Source organism: Mustela putorius, unplaced genomic scaffold (assembly GCF_011764305.1).
Source record: "Mustela putorius furo isolate JIRA1106 unplaced genomic scaffold, ASM1176430v1.1 tig00000578_pilon_pilon_pilon, whole genome shotgun sequence".
Taxonomy (NCBI): domain Eukaryota; kingdom Metazoa; phylum Chordata; class Mammalia; order Carnivora; family Mustelidae; genus Mustela; species Mustela putorius.
Genome location: NW_025421422.1, coordinates 877,289 through 896,488, shown reverse-complemented (window position 1 = coordinate 896,488; position 19,200 = coordinate 877,289). Strand labels below are relative to the sequence as shown.

Below are 19,200 nucleotides of genomic sequence, written 5' to 3'. Positions count from 1 at the left end.
ATGGCAGCCCTAGAAAATACACCACCCAACCACAGATAGGCCAAAATAAAGGGAAGATTTCAGTCTTGGTAAACTTAGGAAGCATCTTGCAATCAAAGCAGAGAATGATGCAGGTCTCCTGTCAGCATATACACAAGCTTTGAGTTTTATAGTGTTTTTTTGTTGCTGTTATTTTGTTTTTATTTCGATTCATCTATGGGGGTTTCTCTCTAATCTTTTCAGTATTTCAGGGCCTTTGAAGATCCTAACATGTCCCTGAAGTAGGGATAGGGAAAGGAAAAGGAGAAGGGGAGGAAGGAGAGGAGAGAGAGGAAGAAAAGGAGAACAAAGAAAAGAGGAAGAAAGACACTTTGATCCAGCTAGCCCGCCTGGGTGTCTGGCCAGTTAAAGAAGACATCAGAGGAGACAGGCTGGGATGTTCTCTTGCTTCCAGGCAGAGCGGGCGGGAGGGGACTTCAGCTGCATGAGAAACAGGGCCAGTGAATGAGGAAGTCATCCTGTCAACTGGAGGAAAGAGCCTTTCTCTCTTCCTGGCCGTGGGAGGTGGAGGAACTGCCAGTCATGGCTCTTGGACTTTGTCTGGGAACCTGGGTCTCTGTGCAGAGCCTTACCTCCCCCTGCATGACAGCCACGCTGATGGCTTGTCAAGGGCAAAGCTGATGAGAGGGGCCCTGGCTGTGGCAAGCAGTGGCCCGAGAAATACACTTGCTACAGGCAGACAAGCTGCTGAGACCCATCACAAAACCAGAGTGGACAAGATAGGAAGGAGATAAAGACTGTGATTTAGAGACCTTCTGGCCAAGACTCAGCAGGTGCTGGGTTATCTCAGTGATGGCTCCCTGGTGGGGGCAAAGGGAGTGCCAGATGTCTCCCAGGTCCCAGAAGCAGGCACCTGGAATCTTAAGGATATGGGACCTCATGGGGAAAAAGAGCAGCCAGCTCCCTCAGAGGCCCTGTGATCCGTGCAGGAAAGTCTCCATAGAGTGTGATGGGAGAGACTCCCACTGGACAGGAAACATACTTTTATCTCCCCCTCCTATTTCTTCCCTGTGAAATTTAGTAAGATCCCAAACTCTGCATTTTATTGATTTTTATTTTTTTATCATTATACTTCCTTTTTTATCTGTCCTAATGGGAAGAGATTTTTAAGTACTACTTGGACCATACCAGGAGCAAAGCGTGGTTTAGCCAATAAAAGCACAGACTACAGGGTTGGACAGGCCTGGGTTTAGATTCTTACTAATGCGTAGCCTCGGGCAAGTGAATGTACCACTCTGAGCCTCAGTTTGGTATGTTGATGGGCCCTTGCCTCAGTTTCCCCATCTGTAAAATGGGGACAATATTGTGATTTACAGGGTTGTTAGGAGGATTTTATGATATGGATGGTAAGACTCCATGCAAGGTAGACATTTAATCAACCTTGGTTCCTTCCTCTTCCCAAGAGGCTGCCCTGCCTTTGGAGTGGAAAGTGTGAGGCAGGAAAAGAAAGTCTGGAATTTGAAATGCACACGTGCTGGGTGGCCATCCAGCAGCAGTGAATGCCATTGGTCCACTTTGGGCCCGCCCCCAAAGTCCGCAGCCAATGGCAACATCGTTTCCTTGCCCAACCCTTTCTGGTTTCTCCCTGGTTTCCGAAGGCCCCGGGGAACAGCCCAGGTGGAAGCTCACATTGAAAAGGCAGGAGGGCACTCCTGCACCTGAAATCCTCCATCAGATGACAGCCAGCATTGGGGACAGCACTCACCAGCTCCATGCACCTGCGGCTGGCCTCCGCCTCACGTTGCACCAGCTCTTCCATGTCCGCCTTCAGCTCCTCCAGGCGCCGCTGATAATACTGGCTGCTCTCCCGCTGCTGGGACTCAGACTTGGCCGCCTGCGTGAGCTCCTCACCCATCTTGATCAGGCTGTCCCGAAGCCGGATCACCAGGACCTGGATCAGAGCGGAGAGCACACACCCATCTTGTTATTAGAGGCCAGGGGCAGGGGACAGGGGGCTCCGGGAAAAGAAATCCTGTGCTCAGTCTCTCTGCATTTGTATAAAGTCATCAGGATGATCATTCTGATTTCTGCTACAGAAAAGAAGAATTTACTTTAAAAACCTAGTCAATGATAACTGCTATACCGAGAGGCAGCCTTGCATATGGATAAGCACCCTGGTTGTTTATTTGTTTTTATAAAGATTTTTATTTATTTATTTGACAGAGAGAGAGATCACAAGTAGGCGGAGAGGCAGAGAGAGTGAGAGAGAGGTGGAAGCAAGCTCCCCGCCGAGCAGAGAGCCCAATGCAGGGCTCCATCCAGGACCCTGAGATCATGACCTGAGCCGAAGGCAGAGGTTTAACCTACTGAGCCACCCAGGCACCCCAGCACCGTAGGTTTTGAATACACTCTAGGTTCAATCCTCACCACTACCTCTTCCTGGCTGTGTGACCTTGGGCAAGTTATTTAACCTTTCAGAGAGACAGGAATGATAATAGGGTTTATGTCCCAGGGATGCTGTCAGAATTGAAAACTAAGTTCTGCAGACGGCTCAGCTCAGTGCCTGGCACACCAGGCATTCTAGACAAGGGTTGGGAATTATTAATATTTATAGCAACCCTCATCATTTTATAAAGCTGTGCGTTGGGGCGCACACCACATTGGGAAATCAAAACCCCTTCCCCAGCGTGGGTTTTGGGTTCCCTATTTGTAAAACAAGGAGGTTTGATCAGATAATCTTCCATGAATGTGCCTCAGCTCTTAGCTTTAAGGCATTTTCCCTTTTCTGGGTGTGTGTGGGAGGGGGACAAGCCAAGAGGACACAATGAAACAGTAAAGAGAAAGGAGCTGTGGGCATCACCATTGCTAGAGAAAACAAACCCAAGTACTGTTCTGCAGAATTCATTAGTTGGCCAACAAGCCCGGAGCCAATCGATTCTGATGGGCAAATACTCGAGTGTTGACCTAAAACTGAGCCTGCATGAATATTTTAGGCCCTTGCTCAGGACTCTGAGCCCCTCTCCAGATCAGAGCCTGAATAATGGTCTAAAAGAAAAGCTTTACTATTCAATTGCCCTTTGCCTTTCAAATGGAGTTTAGCAACAATTTCAAAGGGCAGCAAGGGGGTTAAAAGGAAGAAGATCAGTTCACAAATGGTGTTCCCAAGGTACCTCATCTCAAGGACCTGGGATTCTACTACATTCAGATCATGATGGCAGAGGGGGGAAGTGAATTTGGACATAGAATCTGCCACTGAAAGTTTTCTTTTATTGTAATTTTATTCACTTCTCTGCTATCACTTGATTATGCTAGAATCAAGCTAAAAAAAATCTGAAAGAGCCCAACATTATGTACACTTAAAATGTAGGAGATCAAAGTGTTCCGAGGTGATCTGCAGAGACAATTATGCCTTGAGGGATCCCCTGAGCAATTCTGAGAAGCACTGAGGGTCAAGGAAAAGAAGAATCTTTCTCTGTTCTTCATATAAACCATCCTTCTTAGAGATGAAATGCCCAGCAGGGGATTGGGAGAAGGTTTCTAAGTGAGGAATGCAGCCTCCCATTTCCAGATGCAACATCATCCTGTGGCTAAGCCAGCTGACTGCAGAGAAATTATGGCCTGGGAACAGTGAGGGTCTATTGTCAATCTAGTCCTGTCTTTGACACTACCTAGCTGTATCTTGAACAGGTCACTTGACCTCACTGGGCACATCTTGTAGTTTATTTGGTGGGACAGATCCCACCTGCCCCATGGGTTTGCGATGAACTTCCAGAGGAGAGAGAGATGAGAAACAGCTTTGACAATGGTGAGGTTCACTGGGCCATGGCTCCTGTCACTGGCCCACAGAGCTAAAGGTAAATGTAATCATTGAACCTTGCCCCAGCCCGTCTACGTATTACCTGCCCTTCTCATGGTCCAGCAGGCAATGCCACCTCCTCCTGGAAGCCTCCCTGATTCCCCAGCTTGAAAAGACCAACATCTCCTAAACCTCCCAGCCCTCTCTCTGTATTTATACACATATTTCACCCACATCTCCTACAACACTCTATGTTTATGGAAAGTGGAATCTGCTTTTTTGTACCTCCACCCGCCATGCACCTAAACCAGAGCCTGGTACATACTAAAAGCAAAATATATTTCTGTTCAAAGCGAGTGTTGCATGCATAAGTGTATGAGAGGGTGGATGGAGATGGGCAGGACAGGATCAGTGGATAAAAACATGGACAGACAGAAAGGTCAAGGTCTGAAGAAAGGGAAGGATCAGAGGAAGAGAAGATAGTGGAGAAAGGAAGGAAGAAGAGACAGAAGGGGGATGATGGATGGAGGTAAACAGAGGTGGATGGAGGTGGATAGGCTGGACAGATAGGTACTTACGGGACCATGTGTCTGAGGCAGGCAGAAAGGAGGGAGTTGGGGGGAAGGAACACTGATGGGAGATGGTAGAGGAATATGGATTCAGAGAAAGGCATGAGCAGATGAAAGGATGTTCAGAGGATGGACAGAGCATTTACAAAAGCCCCACTGCTTTCACCCTGAGTAACATCTGCATGTCTGCCAATACCTCAAATCTCTTAATCTGCACTTTCTGGAACTCCGTCTTGTTCTCCAGGTCACAGATAACCGCCTCCTGCCTCTTGACAATGGCTCGGTCCACGGTGGACTGCTCCAGGTATTCAATGCGCATCTGAGCCACCTGCAGCTGGGGGCGAACCCGAGACATCCATTGGCCACCTGCTGGCCCCAAGTCCCAGCATCAAGACACATACAGGACTTAACCCCAGGCCCATTCACACCGCCTCCTTCTTGGCTCTGATGATATGTGTTCAAGGGACAAGCACAAACTGTCAGTACCCTCCCAGCAGCCCATGCCCTGGGGTCGCTGAGGCTGGAGGTGATGTTTACTGTGTGTCTTCAGCATCTAACACAAAACTTTCAATCAGCAAGCTTCGGGATCCCAGCATACAACCAAGTGTGGGCTTGGGACCCAAGCACCTTGATCAGAGTTCAAAGCCAGGCTCTGCCCTTTTCCAGCAGGAGGTACCTGGGCAGTTCGCCTCCTTGAGCTCCTTCTTTCATTTGTGTGTGTGTGAGGACTGATGGCCATTAGTAGCTGGTATATAATAAGCACCCAGCAGAGGCCTCGTGTTGCCATTATTTTTGTGCTGTTGGTGTTACTCACACCTAGGGACATTTGCTCAAGGCCCTGTCACATCGGCAGAAACCCTAAGCAGGTGCACACAACAGTTCAAGAAGGGCTTCGAGAATTGCATGGATAAGAGCAACCCTCTAGCTAATGAGTGAAACTCAGGGGTGTTTGGAAGAACCATGGCTTCAAAGGAAGATTTCACAAAGGATGAGGAAGGATCCTGTCTCGCCCAGACCATCCCTTTGTCCTTGAGAACATTTCTCAGAGGAGGAAAATCTTGCACAGAATGGCTGATGAGTTTCACTGCATAGGGCATGTCTGGAGGCTGAACTGGCATGAGCAAGAGTCAGTGTGTGTGTGTGTGTGTGTGTCACTCAATTGAGTGTGTGTCCACTCAATTCATTTGGTGCATAGCTCAAATGTAGTGAGTAGACGGATGGATGGATGGATGGATGGATGGATGAGGGACAGTTTTCCAGGATCCAAACAGGGAGGTCCCAGAAAGACCCCTTCCTTTCCTCCCCACCACAAGGGCAGCTCTGAGCACGTACTTGTTCTTGAAGTTTGTGCTTCTCCTTCTTGGCTTCCTCCAGCTGTAGCTGCAGTTCTTGGATCTGTCCAATGTCAGTAGCAGACTAATGAGACAAAAAAAAAAAAAAGTCACCTTGAGGCTTCACTGGGGACCTACCGCTGGCAAGCCCTTCTCCCCACTTCCACCCTCCAGATGTCTCAGAGCCTCCGTGACAATAGCTCGTTCCAAAGAGTTACTGCTTACATCCTCCCCACATCGTCCATCTCAGTGTCTGCTGAGTCACTCCCGTTATATAAGCCCATGGCTTTGGTCAACCGCCCAGCACACTATCAGACACTCTTGAAAGCCCAGATGGAAATGGGCTGGCCATGGCAGCAGGGCCAGATTAGAAGGGAAGGGGACTCCCGAGTGTGTCAGGTGACTGGGATTCTAGACTTGGATACTGGCCTTGGCCTTTCTGTCCCTCAGTATCCCCATTTGTAAAATGGGCTGAGAGTCTCTGCTTAGCTCCTCTACCTGGGCTTTGTTCAGAGATGAAATGAGGCAGTGGAGACTATAAACGTCCTTTAAAAAAAGGAGAACCAAACTGTTAAGCATGATTATCTCTGAAGAGAGGAATTCCAATGGGCAGGAGGGCCCCTCGCTTTCTATTTTCCACCTGTCTTTATTATTTAAATTATTTATGACACACATATGTGTATACTGTTTCTGTAATTGATCCAATGCAGAAAGTTCCCTTTGACCCAAAATAAGTGTGAGTCACAAAGGCAGAAGAGGGCATAGGTTATTTCTGTGATAACTGTTGTAATGTCAAGGATATAATTGGTTATTTTTTTAAGATTTTATTTATTTATTTGACAGAGAAAGAGAGATCACAAGTAGGCAGAGCAGCAGGCAGACAGAGAGAGGGGAAGCAGGCTCCCTGCTGAGCAGAGAGCCCGATTCAGGGCTCGATCCCAGGACCCTGGGATCATGACCCGAGCCAAAGGCAGAGGCTTAACCCACTGAGCCACCCAGGTGCCCCAAATTGGTTGCTTTTATTATCATTATTCTTTTTTTGGCAGAAATTCCCCCAGATTCCCATCTCGGTAGGATGCATTTGAAGTCTGGCAGGTAACGTATCATGGATCCCCTCTGGGGTATAACGTGGGGAAGATGCTCCTTACTCTTGGAGGAAGTTGCTCTCTCCACCCCCCAGTTATCAGAAACCTGCCAGGGATCCCCATCACTCATCGGTCTGTTTAACCCCAAAGCCTCTGCTGCACCCCATCCTACCACCATGCCTCCTGACTGTGTCCTGGGTCTGGCCACCTACCCACATCTACTCTACTCCCCAGTACAAGGCAGCTAACCCTCTCCCTCTTGTTCTGGTCACTAAAACATTGGCTGATAATTCCCATCACACATAAAATAAAATCCAAACTCATCTCAGCTTTCGAGCCCCCAGTCTGGCCCTGCTCTGCCGGCCTCGCTGAGCTCCTCCTGGATCATGCTCCCCTCGCTGGCCTCCTTCCAGCCTCTCAAATGGGCCATCTTAGGCCCTTTGCCTGTGCTGTTCCATCTGCCTGGATTACTTCCCGCAACCCTCACTTCCACCCAACCTAATTAACTCCTGTGCCTCATTCCGATCTCCATAAGAGTCACCTCCTTGGGGAAGCCCTCCCTGACCTCCAACCGAGGTCAAGATTTACAGAAACGTGCTCATTTCTTTTCCAGACACTAAGCTCCTTTTGCAAGTGCCCCCGCTCTGTTCTGGGTGATTATATGAGGAGGTCTGCCCAGCCCATTCACCTCATGTGAATGCAGGGACAGCACGTGATTTTCTCAATCCAGTATCTTTGGCATTTCATATGGTAGCAAATGCATGGTGGGGGCCCAGTAATTATTAAACAAATGAATGGATATAGACATAGATTATGGAGAGGCAGATGGATAGATGAAAGGATGGATGGAAGAATGGGTAAGCGGGTGGAAGGATGGCTGGGTGGGTAGGTGGGTGAATGGGTAGGTGTATGGGTGAATGGGTAGAGGTATGGGTAGATGGGTGGCTAAAATGAGGACAGGTGAATGGGGGACGGATGAGCAGAGGAATGGTGAATGGATGAATATTTTGATGGGTAGTTAGAAGGGTATGTGGGTGTGTGGATGTGTAGATATATGTACACATAAATCAAAAAATTTCCTGGTGGAGATGCCTTCCAGGAATGCACACCCATCTGAAGGGGACACCCGCCTCCATTAGGACATGAAATTTCACTGTCCCCATCACTGTAGCATCTATCCCACCCAGGCCCTAGGATCAGAGAGCGGCCCAATCACATCCCCTTTCTTGACATCTTCCCCCGGGCCCCCACGCCCGGCCCAAGGCCACTAAACCTCCTTCCACTCTCCATTGCCACCTGAGCAATGAGGTCCTTGTGCTTCTGCATGAGGTCGTTCAGGTCGTCCTGGTCCTCGTCGATGCGCTTCAACAGGTCCGCTCTCTCAAACTGCAGCCGGTATAGCTGCTCGTCCACCTGGAGGGAGGCAGGACAAGGGTGAGGGGGCAGCTAGAAGGGTGGCTGGGAAGGGGACACCACGGGCCTCAGGAAGAGCCAAGTGGGGAGGCTCACCTGTGAGTGTGTCAGATGAGTGACCATGTACTAGAAAGGATGGTCATGGGTGTGTCCATGCATGATGTGTGTGGGGGGGGGCACACATGTGGTTGTGTGAATGCATATGTGCCCGTGATGGCTAGACATCTGTGTAAGCCCACATGGGCTCACATTTCATGCCTGGGACATGCACGTGAATACAGACCTCTCTGAGTACAGATTCTCTCTGAGGACCAGGACTCTGTTCTGTTCACAGGTCTATTCCTCTCCCCACCCCGCTGTACCAGGCCTGCCTACAGCAGGTGCTCAGGAAATATGTCTTGGGTGGTTGGGTAGAAGTGATGCATATTTTACCTAAGAGGGCATTGATCTGTGTGTCTGGTGATTTTGGAGGTGAGGCGTGCATTCATTTATGTGCGTGTGTGCATATGAATGTTTGTGGGCAAGTTCCTCTTAACCTGGTGCTAACAAAATCTGGAACAAAGGGGACCTTGAGACAAACTTTTGCCTATAAATCTGTGGCTACACTTAAATTTTAGGATTTCACATGTGGAGTAAAAATTTAAGCTCACCTTGTATGCACAGATCAGTGACTTAGAAAGGCACACCTGATTTCTGCCAATATAGTAGATTCATAATATGTGTTCACTTCCCCCATTCAGGGGTGAGCACGTAGTAGGTTCATAATAGATGGCTGGGTCCGTTATAGGAGTGAGCCTAAGTGGGCCTGTGAGAGATACGCTCATCTCCATTTATAAGAATGAACATACACCCGTACAATTATAAAGGCCAAGTCCCTTGTAATGGTGGTAAGCACATAGGAGGACTACAACAGGTGCCTGGGAACCACTTACAGTGGTGAACACACTGTGGGAATACTATAGACATTTCTGTTCTCAGGTAGGGTGCTGAGAAAACAACAGGTTCCTACTGAATACATCCCCACCATGCTGAGCACACAGTAGGTCTACCTTTGCAGAGGTGAACACACAGTCAGCCCTCATATATGCCCTGATACCTTTATAAGGCTCAGCTCATAGTAGGATATCTGTGCTCTCAGGAAGTCCCCAATAAGTGCCCTTTGTCTCTCTTACAGTGTTGAGCACAGAGTGGGCCCATGCTAGCCCCCACAGCCCTGAGCTGGCCTGGGGCTCCACAGTTCCAGGAAGGGACAGGTACCAGGTTCTTGCTCCGGGTCATGTTCTCCAGCTCGCTGTGCATGTTCTCCAGGTCCACGGTCAGTGCCTTCTGCGTCTTCAAAGCATCCTCACACTTGGCTTCACTCTGCTCCAGCTGTGCCAGGCAGGAGAATGAGAGGAGAAAAGCCTCAGAAGGCCGCCTCCTTGAATGCCCTTCCCCTCTGGCTCGGGCCCTCTCCGGTGACACAATAATTTACAGATGGTCCCCATGTCTTTGCAACTATTCATCAACCCACAACAAGGGGAAGCGACTGCGTTTGCATCTGAGGCGGCCAGATTCTGAGCTACTCAAAATTGAACAGGCACTGTCCCATGAAATAAGGCTAGTCCGCTTTGGTGCCAGGAGCTAGGCCCCAGCCCCACTCAGCGAATATTTGCTGACACTCACTTAGTGTGTGCCGTGAACAGTCAGCCTGGGCCCTGGCCCACCATGGGAGAAGGGGAGTCAGAAAGGGACAGCCTCATTGAGCAGCAAAGGAAGGAAGACATGGAGACACTAAGAATACAAGATGAAGTCAGGGAAGGCTTCCTGGAAGAGGTCCTTGAAAGTCAGTAGGAAGTTGACAAGGAGATGCTTCCTTTATTTATTTTTTTTTTTAAGAGAAAGAGAGAGAGAGAGTATAAGCTGGGGGAGGGACAGAGGGAAAGGGAGAGGGACAAGCAGGGCGCCTGGGTAGCTCAGTGGGTTAAGCCTCTGCCTTCGGCTTGGGTCATGATCTCGGGGTCCTGGGATCGGGTCCCACATCGGGCTCTCTGCTCTGCAGGGAGACTGCTTCCTCCTCTCTCTCTCTCTGCCTCTCTGCCCACTTGTGATCTCTCTCTGTCAAATAAATAAAATCTTAAAAAAAAAAAAAAAGAAATATGAGAGGGACAAGCAGATTCCCATCTAAGCGAGAAGCAGGGAACCCTGACACTAGGCTCCCTCCTAGGATCCTGAGATCATGACCTGAGCCAAAGTCAGACTGAGCTATCCAGGTGCCCCCAAGTAGACATCTCCTAACCAGGTTTCAGCATTGCAAACCCCCTTTAAATTGTATGTGAACTTTTTGCCATGGGAGCATTTTCTCAAAGATTAAGAGCCACTGACCTAAACAAAGTTTTTCTTTCCCACTCTTTCCTTTCTCATCCATTCACTTGCCTGCACCCAGCCAGCCTCCTGTCTTAGCAGAGAGGGGCCATCTAACAGGTCCAAGTACCTACACAGCCCCAGAAGATGGTCGTGTCCCACTGGAAAAAAACATTCGGTCACAATCCCTAAGTCCATGCTACAGTTGGCAGTTTCCCCTGGATTTCCAAACCCTAGAATCCCTGAGCAGAACACAGCCTCAGAAATCAACTAAGGAGAATGCTCAGGGTTCAGAGAGGGACAGTGCCTTGCCTGAAGTCACACAGCTAGCTGCAAGGAGTGAAGACAGTCGCTTGTATTGTCCAGACCAGCTGATTCTCACAGCCAGGCCACTGCCCCACCAAAATTAATAATAGTAAGGTTGGGGCTTCCAGATAGGGGAAAAAAAAAAAAAGGCAAGCTAGAGTCCCCTTGAAATGACATGCATACAGTCTCTGGTCCCTGAGGCCACCAAGCAAGTGGGAGGGCCCCATTGATCTATAAAAGGAAAACAATTGAGCCATTGCGGAGATCACCGCAGGACAACTGACCAAGGTTGGGGGGGCTGCTCTATGGGTAAAACTCCTTTGGGGTCATTTTCATCTCCTTCCAAACTGGGCAGAGAATGTCTTCCACAGCGTATTAGGAGCTCAGCCCCTATGTTAGAATAACAACAATGACAATGGAAGGCGGGGAGAATGGAGGTCACCATCAATTTGAATATCTCCTGCCAAGCACCTCCGAAAAGGTTCCGCTTTCCTTTTGGCTTGTAATCTTCATCTTTGAGCTGTGAGGTTCATACTGCTGATATCCCCATTTTACACACAGCTTTCTCACACAAACCTCTAGTAACAGCTCCACCTCACTGCTGGCAGCCAAGGTCCACAAACCCTCCTCCCCACCAGTTTTCCAAGTCCCCAAGAGCAATGTATTCCCACAGCGGGCTCAGTTCCTTGAGGCCCATTCCCCTTGGTGTGGGGGCTGGGACACACAGAGAGTGATGCTGAGCGAGGGGAGCACCACGGACAGGGTGAATCAGAAGTCAGGTATAGTCTCATCCTCCTGCAGGCGGCTCCAGGGCCTCTGGCAAGGCAGGGAGGTGGCAAGGAGAGCTCCCTGCAGCCAGAGGCCTCACTAAGCTAAGACCTGGAAGATGCAAAGAGACAGCCGTGTAGAGACTGAGGAGGAAGAAACAGTGCCCTGAGTGGAGGCAGCAGCTGGTGCAAAGGCCCTGAGGCAGGAACAAGAACAGAAGTGAAATTGGTGCTGAAGGACAGAAAGGTGGCCAGTGTGACTGGACAGCTGTACAGAGATGGGGAGGGGGCAGGATGCTGAAGGGATGGATTGAGTGGGGGTGGGGGGTCGGCACATTAGTGAGGCTAGTGAGTGAAGTGCAGGTTCATTTTCAGTCTGCAGGGAAACCACTGATGGTGGAGGAAGCAGTTAGCACACTCTACCTTGGCTGCTGCGGGGAGGGTAGGTTTTAGTGGGCAAGACTGGAAATGGGGCAGCAAGTAAGGACACACCGTGGGGTGTGCCAAGAAGGAAAGGTCTGGGTGGGCAGGAGCAGGTGAGCCATCATGGGAGAGGAGGTCAGGTAACTAAGAGTGGAAAGAAGACCTCTCACTGGGTCTCACTCCCAGGCCAAACTGCCAGGCTCAGGGCCAAGAGGCAAGTGAGGGCACCGTCAGTAACCGAATAGTGAAGCACCACATACGAAGACAGCACTTTCCATCTGCTGAGCCCCTCCTTGAGCTAAGGGTTTTGGCAGTGTGATACCCTGGTCCTCAGAGCCTCCCTGGAGCGAGAAGGCTCCATTTGTATCTCCATTTCCCACGTGGTAGATGGTCAATGATTAAGAAATAATCCTTCCTTTCCCCCATCTCCCTGAAGTATGCAGAGTGAGGACGATTCATCCCCGAGCGGAGATGGACATGGCTGTTAGTGTTCTTCTTAGCTCCTCTGGGTTAGGGATAGGATTCTCTTGGCCGTGATGGGTCTTGGCATTAACAGTTGTACCTGCTACTGTTGTCGGGGGCCATTTCCAGGACACTGTGCTCTCCATCTTGCTTTGTAAAAGCTCCACAAGACCTCTTGGGAGCAGGGCACAACCTTTAGGAACCACCTGGTATAGGAGGACACCGGGGCTCGCAGAGGGGAAAGGACTTGCCCACAGTCACATAGCAGATCAGCAGAGAGGCCCGGCTGGTCCAACCCCAGAGTCCACGCTCTTTCCTGCTGGGCTCCCCTGTGCCTCCTGAAAAGCCCCTCTCTGGAAGGTCTGGGCCACAAGGGAAGGCCAGATTATAATAAAGGGAAAGCTCCTTTGCAGAGCAAACTGTTGGCTCAGTGGCTTGGTGACACCACGGCAGCCACCCAGGCAGGGTCGTGAGGTCCAGGACCGGGCTGGGGACTGCAGAATGTGAGGCAGAGCAGTCGGAGACAAGAGACAGGACTCAGGAGACTGAATCAAGGAATCAGTGCAGTGGCACCAAGGAAACGGGCACCATCCCAGATAAACAAGTTCACCCCCGAGGGAGGAGGAAGGAAACCAACACTTACTGACGCTGGCTGAGTGCCAGGTCCCACCCGATGTGGGGGTCAGAGCCTGGGCATGAAGCCAGACCTGGAGGATCGGCCTCTCTCAGCGGGTCTCGTAACCTCACACCTCAGTGTTCTCGCCTGTAAAATGGGGAGAGTCCCACCATAGGGTCTATGTGATCCTGCATAGTGAGTGAGCGGAATCAGGGGCATGCTCGGCACCGTGCCAGGCACTGAGAAAACCCGAGGAGAGTAATTGCAGTTGTCTCTGTTGTCTGTCCCTTTCCTACCCTTAAGAGCCTTACACATTGGCGTTTTAACCCCATCACAGAGGCCAGGAGAATGAAAGGAAATGGAGCCATCGAGCTCCCATTGCTGGGATAAGGCAGGGCCTGGGCTCCCACCATCTCAAGGAGCAGATTCAGGCTTCCTGGAAGACGGGGTGGGGGGCGGGGGAGGGTGCCAACCCCAAAGGGGCACCAGCCGGGAGGATCTGGACAGGCAAGACATGAATCCCCATCACCACCCCCCCCACCACACCCAGCAGCCCCAGATTTCTACTGGGCAGGCTCTGGGTCTGGGCCACTGCTGACAAGCCATCTGAATGCTGAGATTTAAAAATCTCAATTTATGACACTTTAGGGAGTGGGAAGAAATACAGGGCCATCTCGGGCTGATTTTCCATTATGGATGGCCCGCTGTAAGAATAACTCACTGCATCTTATTTCCATATGGGGGCTGTTTGAGTGACATTTTTATGAAGTCGGGTGGCAAGTCATGCTGGGGCTGAGATCAGACCCTTCAGGGGAGTGACCTGGCCCACCGCCTCTCCACAAATGCCTTCCTTTCTTGGGGGCTCTCCAGGTGGGGCAGCCAGAGAGCAGAAGGAACAGGGCAGCCAGACTCCCCTCAGGAAAGGTTATTGGGTTGTGCTCCCCAGTCCTCATAGCCAGTGTGACAATGAGGATCCTGGGGGGGACAGAGGACACTTCACACCTTTTGGTTCCAAGTCACCATCCTCCCCAGGGATGACCCCTCCCGGATGTCTTGTCAGACCTCCAAGATACAGGGTGGAGAGCGTTAGGGGGATAAAGTCTCTGGTGATTTCCCTCTATTTCCAGACCTGGCATGGTGGTAACAGACAGGTCAAATGACTTACTGAGGGTTTCACAGGTTCTAAGCCACAGACTGGGATATGAATCCCACTCAGAGTCATTATGCTGCATTCCTTCTAGAACAGTAGTGCCCTGGACAGATGCTTTATAGAGGAAATTCTGTGATGTGTCTGCATAGTGTCTGTTCTCCCTTCTTTTGATAGTGTCACCCAATCCTCCCTGGGGGGGAAAATATATATATATATATATATATATACATATGTGTGTGTGTGTGTGTATGTGTATGTGTGTGTGTATATGTGTATATATATATATATGTGTATATATATAAAAATATGTGTCTATATATATACACTCACATATATATAGACACATATATATTTATATATATATACATACACACACACACACATATATATAATATATATCTCCACCCCCCAAATGTCCATGTTCTTCTGATGGAGTTAACCACCTCCACCCACCAAATGTCCATGTGCTTCTGATGAAGTTAACCACCTGCCCTCACCTCAACACACAACTATGAAGTTTCAAAAACAGCATGTGACTCCACCTAGCTTATCAGAGCACTACTTCCTGTCAGCCAGAGGGCTTTGCTGTGGGACAGTAGCATGGCTGATATCAGGGGTTTTGCTGGGACTACAGAAACAAAGTTCATTCTCTGTGATGCAGGATGTGAGCCTGGAGTGTCTGTTTGATGGCCCTCTTCCTAGCAAGAATGAAAATACTGCCTAGAATAGAAGGTGACATCAAAGGTGCTAAGGCAAGAAACATTTGCAATGACATGGTTGGGGCACCTAGATCCAGCCAAGCCTAAAGGCAGATTTTGCCTCAGAACTTTTCAGATATTTTGGCCAATAACTTCCCTTTTCCCTGCTTGAGCAAATTAGAGCTGTATGGCCAGGAGACAGATGCAGAATCAGTAAACAAGTTAGAGGAGAGAGTACATGTACCAAACAATGACCACAGGTGACAGTGTTCATTGATCCTATCCTGCCAAGGATGTTAGATCAACATAGTGCCATCTAAAACCCTGTGGTAGAATCACAATCCTTCATTCTTTATCTATTCTATGTATGGATCCCTCCCCCAGGAGGATAAATATTGCCCCTTCCTGATTGTTCAATGGGGAAAAGAGGAGGGAATGAGAGTTCTCCCACACTGACTCAATGAGGCACTGTGTGGGCCCACTCGTTGCTCATTATCACTGTGGCCCACAGAAGCCCTGCATGGCAGGGATCAGCCCACTTCGTGTTACAAAAGAGGAAACTGTAACCCGGGTCAGGGGAAGGGTCGTGCCCAGGGTCAGATGCAAGTCAATGGAACTCTGAGCCTGTGCTCTTCCTGGGCCCCCACATAGCCCACTCTGCACACAAGTCTTTCCCTCCTGCTGAGTTCATTTCTCCGCATTCTCTCACAACATCCCCCTCCTTTCATTCCCCCGGAGGGCAATTGAGATTCCCATCACATAGACATCAACTACAACCCAGTGAATAGCATTACTTTCCTATGCAAAGCCATCTGCCTGCTTTAAATACCTGGTGAAAATGTTTGCTTTGGACTTATTAAGCTACTCGATGAGTGGGCTAGACATACGGAAGGAGGCAGGGAGAGGGAAAATGCTGGTATTACAGCTGAGCGATTAGAACCCCAATCTCAGGGTCTGGTTGAACAGCGTGAGGGATTTAAGGATCCCGTATCACAAATGCCACGGGGAAGCCTTCTAAGAAATGGTGTCATTGGCAGGCCAAGCAAGAACTAACCTTCAGTAGGAAGGCCTTCCCTGAAGGGAATTACCAGCATCTCAAACTATAGAAGGCCCTGATATTGAACAAATTCATTAAGTGCAAACATATTAAAAATGTCAGGCCAGGTCCACCAATGGTCTATCTGGCTCAGGAGCTTGATGACGGTGGCCCCAGGGGGAAATTTCCAAGACCATCTGGCAGTTACTCTCTGTGTCCTTGATCAAACCATTTGAGCATCTATTAAACATTCCATCATTTTCCTTACATTGTGCTAGAGGATCGTTATTTATTGATACATCAGAATGTTTTCTGAGTATTTACTGTTTCCATCTTCTTCCGAGTAAAAATAATCATTATCAGTAGCGGGATAATAGTAACCGCTTTCTGGATGCTTACCACGAATATGTTAATTGCAACAAGTAACAATTCTGTGAAGCAGGTACTTTCATCACCGTTTTATTAAAGAAGAAATTGAGGCTCAGAGAGGTTAGTGAACTTGTCAAGATCACACAGCTTCTAAGTGGTGAATGGGGCCAGGACCTGAACTAAATTTTCAGTTTCAGCTTTTTCTTGTAAGCCCTGTGGCAAGGGCTTCCCACCTGCTTTGTTAAACAGACCTCCTTTTTCTTTGTGGGTTTAAGAGTCCTTCCTTCGTGATAGAAGTGAACTAAATTTGCTGTAGTGAGCATTTCGTGATGCAAATAATTGTCAAATCGCTAGGTTATACAGCTGAAACTAACATACAATACCTAATGTATATACTAACACAATATACTAATATTGTGTGTCAACCACACTTCAATAAAAATGAAAATTTTTAAAATAATTTTTTTAATTTTTTTTATAAACATATAATATATTTTTATCCCCAGGGGTACAGGTCTGTGAATCGCCAGGTTTACACACTTCACAGCACTCACCATAGCACATACCATCCCCAATGTCCATAACCCCACGCCCTCTCCCAACCCCCCTCCCCCCAGCAGCCCTCAGTTTGTTTTGTGAGATCAAGAGTCACTTATGGTTTGTCTCCCTCCCAAGCGGAGAAAGACAACTATCATATGATCTCCCTGATATGATGAAGTGGTAAAAAATGAAAAATTTTTAATAAAAATTTAATTTTTAAAAAATTTAATTTTAAAAAATTTAATTAATTTATTTGACAGAGAGAGAGATCACAAGTAGGCAGAGAGGCAGGCAGAGATAGAGGAGGAAGCAGGCTCCCTGCTGAGTGGAGAGCCACATGTGGGGCTCAATCCCAGGACCTTGAGATCATGACCCCAGCTGAAGGCAGAGGCTTTACCACTCAGGCACCCCAATAAAAATGAAATTTAAAAAAGAGTCTTTCTTAATAGGATCTCAGGACTGCCCAGGTATTATGTGACTGGAACAGACCTCAAGAATTTCCTTCCTGCCTTCACCTGTGATGACAGTGGATTTGGAGTATGCCGATGTTCTCCAAAGAGAGAAAGAAAAATAAAAAAATAAGACTTGGAAAAGCAAGATAAAAAACACATAAAACACCCTCCCTGCCCCCATCCTATCATACCCTCATTTTTATCATATTTGCAACACCCCTTTGTTCCAGCACCCCACGGCTCCCCTAAACAATGCACTGTCAGAGTGTCTCCGGTCTGTCTTCTCAGCTAGATAGTCGGAGCCCAGAGGTCCCTGAGGGCTTGCTCCCCTCTGGGTCCCTACGTAGTAGGGGCTCCACGCACATGCCCTGAGGGACAGGGCAAGAGGTCAGCTCAGCACATCACAAATCTGTCCCAGTCTGCAGGGCTGCCTCAGCCTATAGCCCGAGCTACCTGCTGCCCACGCTGCCTGAGCCAGCCCTGAACACCTCCTTGGGAAGCCACCCTCTGCCTGGCTATCCCCAGCTCCTCCTGAGCTGGTCCGGACAGCCAGCTCCCCAGGAAGGACAAGGGGTGGGCCATGCAGGCAGGACCCTCCCTTGCAGGAGGAAATGACCCAGCTAGGGAGAGTGACCACACACTCATTCAGCAAACCTACAGGGGCTGCATCCCAAGTCCGGGCTTGAGCCCCTAGTGGAGGAGTGAGGAGGAGGGAACTTCCTGCCACCAGAACATACAGCTAACCAGAACACTCTCTACCTAACCAAGTGATTTTAAATTTGGATTCCAAGCTAATTGAGCCTGACCAAGTGGACCCCCTCACACTTAAGAGCTCTGTTCATAAAATGACAGAGCTAAGAGAAGGCAGCAGTGGACCTCAAAGTTTATCCCCAGAGCAGGACAAAGTATTTGCAAGATACATAACCAGCAAAGGGCTTACATACCAGGATATTCTACAAATCACTGAGAAAAATAGCCAACAGTTTAAAAGAGGAACACATGGCTTCCTCAGGTATAAGTAGCCCTCCAAAAAGCTTATCCACTTTGAAAAGGCAATCTATCTCTTTACCCATCAGGGTGAGGGAAAATGGAACCTTCCCGACACCTCCTCCTGCAAAATGGCTAAGATGTGAATAAGGAACAATCCCCGGGGCTGACCGGCATGGGATGCCAGTGGGGCACATGTTCCACTGGATGGAGGAAACGTGCCTGCAGACACTTGGTAGAAGCACATGGCTACCTCAGCACAGTTAATGAAACACGTGTACCGTGATCCAAAGACATTACACTTCTAGGTCTACACCCTACAGAGACACACACACACACACACCCCTCCCTCCCAAATAAAATAACATGGGGGAAAACAGGCATTTAGTAGCTGTATTCGTAATCACCAAGATCTAGGCGCAAGCTACGTGTCCATTGACAGCAAAATGTCTCAACCATGATACAGTCTCAGAAACAGCAAGGACGACGAACCAACTACTACCTATGATAACATCACGTAGTCTTGTATCCATCCATGTGATGAGGGAGCAGGAGGCTGGCTGAGGACAGAGCAAAAGCTGGCGCCTTGCACCCCCTCTCCACCCGCTCCCCTCCATATGTGTAGCATCCCTCAGGCACCCCTGACTGCCATAAAACGATAAATAGTTAACTTGCAGGGATCACAATCCTGCAGAACAGGAATCTCCCTTGCTCTACAGATGTCCTAGAGATCTAAACAGGGAGGTTACCTTATCAATAGCACAAATTTCCAGAGGCAAATAACTCTTGGTTCCTGAAGCCCTAATGTCTCCCTCCCCACCATAAACTGGAGGAGGCTGAGGTAGAAAGGAATGTAAATGATAGCAGGATCATAATAC

The 19,200-nt window shown here is 48.9% G+C and overlaps 1 protein-coding gene across 2 annotated transcripts in view; it reads right to left on the bottom strand.

Annotated features, from left to right (window-relative positions):
• MYO18B (myosin XVIIIB) overlaps positions 1-19,200 on the bottom strand; it is a 250,375-nt gene that overhangs the window by 67,941 nt on the left and 163,234 nt on the right. For both annotated transcript variants that reach the window (XM_013063542.2, XM_045081486.1), the window contains exons 35-39: positions 9,431-9,544; positions 8,057-8,173; positions 5,677-5,760; positions 4,541-4,678; positions 1,745-1,930 (exon numbers count right to left, since the gene is read on the bottom strand). In XM_013063542.2, the coding sequence (XP_012918996.1) occupies positions 1,745-1,930; positions 4,541-4,678; positions 5,677-5,760; positions 8,057-8,173; positions 9,431-9,544 (639 nt within the window). The remainder of the gene's footprint in view (positions 1-1,744; positions 1,931-4,540; positions 4,679-5,676; positions 5,761-8,056; positions 8,174-9,430; positions 9,545-19,200) is intronic.